This window comes from Juglans regia, chromosome 4 (genome assembly GCF_001411555.2).
Source record: "Juglans regia cultivar Chandler chromosome 4, Walnut 2.0, whole genome shotgun sequence".
In the NCBI taxonomy this organism is placed as follows: Eukaryota; Viridiplantae; Streptophyta; class Magnoliopsida; order Fagales; family Juglandaceae; genus Juglans; species Juglans regia.
This window is the reverse complement of record NC_049904.1, coordinates 16,627,738-16,630,730: the sequence shown is the minus strand read 5'-3', so window position 1 is coordinate 16,630,730 and position 2,993 is coordinate 16,627,738. Positions and strand designations below refer to the sequence as shown.

General features: G+C 37.4%; 1 protein-coding gene across 1 annotated transcript; it reads right to left on the bottom strand.

The window, feature by feature from the left end:
* Positions 1-1,143: 1,143 nt before the first annotated feature.
* Positions 1,144-2,296, bottom strand: LOC109021913 (putative germin-like protein 2-1). The gene is made up of 2 exons (XM_019004646.2): positions 2,046-2,296; positions 1,144-1,861 (listed from the first exon to the last, which is right to left on the bottom strand). The coding sequence occupies exons 1-2, from the start codon at positions 2,161-2,163 to the stop codon at positions 1,323-1,325; spliced, it is 657 nt and encodes a 218-aa protein (XP_018860191.1). The 5' UTR covers positions 2,164-2,296; the 3' UTR covers positions 1,144-1,322.
* Between the last annotated feature and the right edge of the window lie 697 nt (positions 2,297-2,993).

Here is a 2,993-nt window from a genome sequence, read left to right as displayed (position 1 = left end):
ACTAACATACATAATCAAACACTATATCAATATATGATATTACTATATATTATTATATATATATTGTTATTTATACTAATACTAAATATAAATATAATTAACTACAAGCTACTTCAAAGCGAAATGTAATTAAATGTCCATTTACCGACATTTGTATAAATGCCAGTAATATAAATGAAACGTCAATAAATTATTATTTTTTGACATATATATAAGCGCCTCTAATATAAACGCCACTAACTCTTCTCTACTTTATTGACGTTTATGCACACGCCGACAATTGCATATACATGAATTACCTGCGTAAAAATGAAATGTCGTTAAATATCTATTTTCTCGGCATATCCATAAGTGCTGCTAATCTACACGCCGCTAATTGTATATAATTTATTAACGTTAATTTATGCAAATGTCGATAAATATATATTAAATTACTGGCGTAAAATGAAACGTGGTTAAATTTTTATTTTCTCGACATAGCTATAAATGCCGCTAAATAGATAGAAATTTTCTGGATATGCCGAAATTTCTATTTTCTCGGCATATCCATAGCTATAAATGCCGCTAAATAGCTATAAATTTCGGCTGGGTTTAAGCAAACAAAACGTCGGCAAATGGGCATATGCGCCGCTATATATGTATCGATGCATAAACAAAACGTCGGCAAATTACTATTTTTACCGGCATTTACATAAATGCCATTAGAATAAATGCCGGCAAATGGGCCTTTTTTTGCAGTAATTAATTAGCTAGCTTACTTTCCTAGCTAGCTAGCGATCGATAAAGTCAACACCAGTACTAGTATTAATCAACCATGGTTACTAATTTCCCTCTATGGAAGCAATGCAATTTGCAGACGTTAACCCAGATGGCATGATTTACAATTAGGGAAACCTCTAAATTCCAGCTAGCGCCCCATCTTGGAGACCATTTCCGTCCATCGTATTAATGGCTGATATGATCCAAATTTATTATTAGAATAACGCTCAATTTATGTGTAGTTTCCATAGGAAAGACGGGTACGTACGTGCCATGCTTAATTAATATTAATGAGGCTGAAGATCATCACGGCCTGTATTCAATCTAAAATTCGTTTTTATTGAATACACTATATATATATATGACATCAATGTCAGAAAATATAAAAAAAATAACCATTTGCTTAAAGATAAAGTAATGCACAAAAGAATAGAGAAAGCCAGAAAGCCTCAAACTTCTGTGACAGGCATACAAAATACCCAAACTGCTGGAGATCACCAGTTGGAAGCTAGATCAGTTGTTCTTTCATGTTGATCTAGTAATCATATTCTACTATCACTTGTCTAGAACTTGGATTTGATATCATCGACAACGTTCTTATCAACTTGGAAGGCCCTTGCAAGAATGTCACTTGCGATTTCTGGCGTAGACCCAAACAACACATTCGGAATTGAGACAATACCAGGGTTTTGACTGTTCAGAGCAACAATGACAACGGCATTCGTAGAACCTACATTTACTTGGTAGTGGACGAGACCGATGGGGAAGACAAAGACATCGCCCTTTCCTAGCACCTTTGTGATGAGACGGTTGACCGGGTTGGATGTGACAAAACCAACTTCGACGTTTCCTTCCAAGACTGTTATGATTTCGGTGGCTCGAGGGTGGGTGTGAGGTGGGTTCATACCCCCGGGTGCGTAATCAACGCGGGAAATGGAGATGCCAAGCGTGTTTAGCCCTCCTACTTGGGCTACAGTCACCGGTGTCAGCCTTGCCCCGAATGGGGCGTTTGTTGTGTTGCCTGCTATATGTAGTCCACTGAAGAAGAAGTCATCGGCTTGAACCAGATTGGGATCCTTGCAGACCAAACCATTCACTAGAACTGCCATTTATAGAAAAGAATCATGTAAATTATGAACTAAAAAGACTCGCACATATATAAATACATGAGCATGGCCTAATTAATTTAAAGTACAGTTAGGAAATGGATATGGAGAAGCAAAACTTGCGATCATGACAAAGGTGGAAACATATTTGATGCTAATTATGTTTCGTTTTGTACGTACCTGAACTTGTTTTATCTGCAACGCAGAAATCTTGAAGAGGGCCTGGGTCAGATGCCAAGGTACTGACGGTAAAAGACACAGCGAGGAGTCCTAGCAAGAAGCTGATGCGAGAAGCCATTTCAATATTAATGTAGTTCGATCAGGTGTGAACTTGGGAAGTTTCAAGTTTTGGGGGGTAGGAAAAGAGCTTCAAAAACAAGTATTTTGGGAGAAAGATTTATGGAACATGCCTATATAAAGGGAAAGGGTTGAGATATTTATAGCATGAAGTTTGTTCATGTGTTGCCCCAAAGAAGAGTTCCATCTGTATACGTGTAGTGAAACAGAATTAAAAACGTTCAGAGTCAAAAGTCTCGAAAAGACTGCTTGAATTAATGATATCATCTACTCCCAACTTCTGGAAGATAAGATTGAGGAGTTGACGTTTCGAACCGTGTCTGCCTTCGTGGCCGTTCTAGAATATGCCACCTTGCATGAATTTTAAACGCCAGCTTGTTTCCTTGACCTCCTCTCTTCATCCGAAGAACTATAGTCTAAAGCACACAGTTTTTCATCCAATAATCGAAAAGTCAGAAGTTGTAATTATAAATTAGAAGACATCAACCATTTGAGAAAGCTGCCGATCGACGTGATTTTTTATTTTATTTTGTTGTCTATACAAAATGCACCAGTCTTTTTAGTAGCATCTTCCAGGACGTCGGATCATGCAATGAGAGGCCTGCATGTTCCAAGTTTCAAATTAAAAAAAAAAAAAAAGTTTGTCTGGATCGATCTAAATCCACATTTGGTAGATGGGCAGCTGTGATCAGATAGATATGCAGGACAATTAAAGGAATTCAAAGAGTATAAGTTACATACGTGCGTACGTAATAATTCAATCATGACCACAAATACAACGCAGTACGTGATCCAACCATCCAAGACTTCCAAGTAGTCCAAGAAAGCGAT

Excerpts from the sequence above, each read along its gene's own strand:
- LOC109021913 (XM_019004646.2), bottom strand. The coding sequence starts at position 2,163 with ATGGCTTCTCGCATCAGCTTCTTGCTAGGACTCCTCGCTGTGTCTTTT. Across the intron at positions 1,862-2,045 it reads TGCAGATAAAACAAGTTCAG|TTCTAGTGAATGGTTTGGTC; the intron begins GTACGTACAAAA and ends TATAAATGGCAG.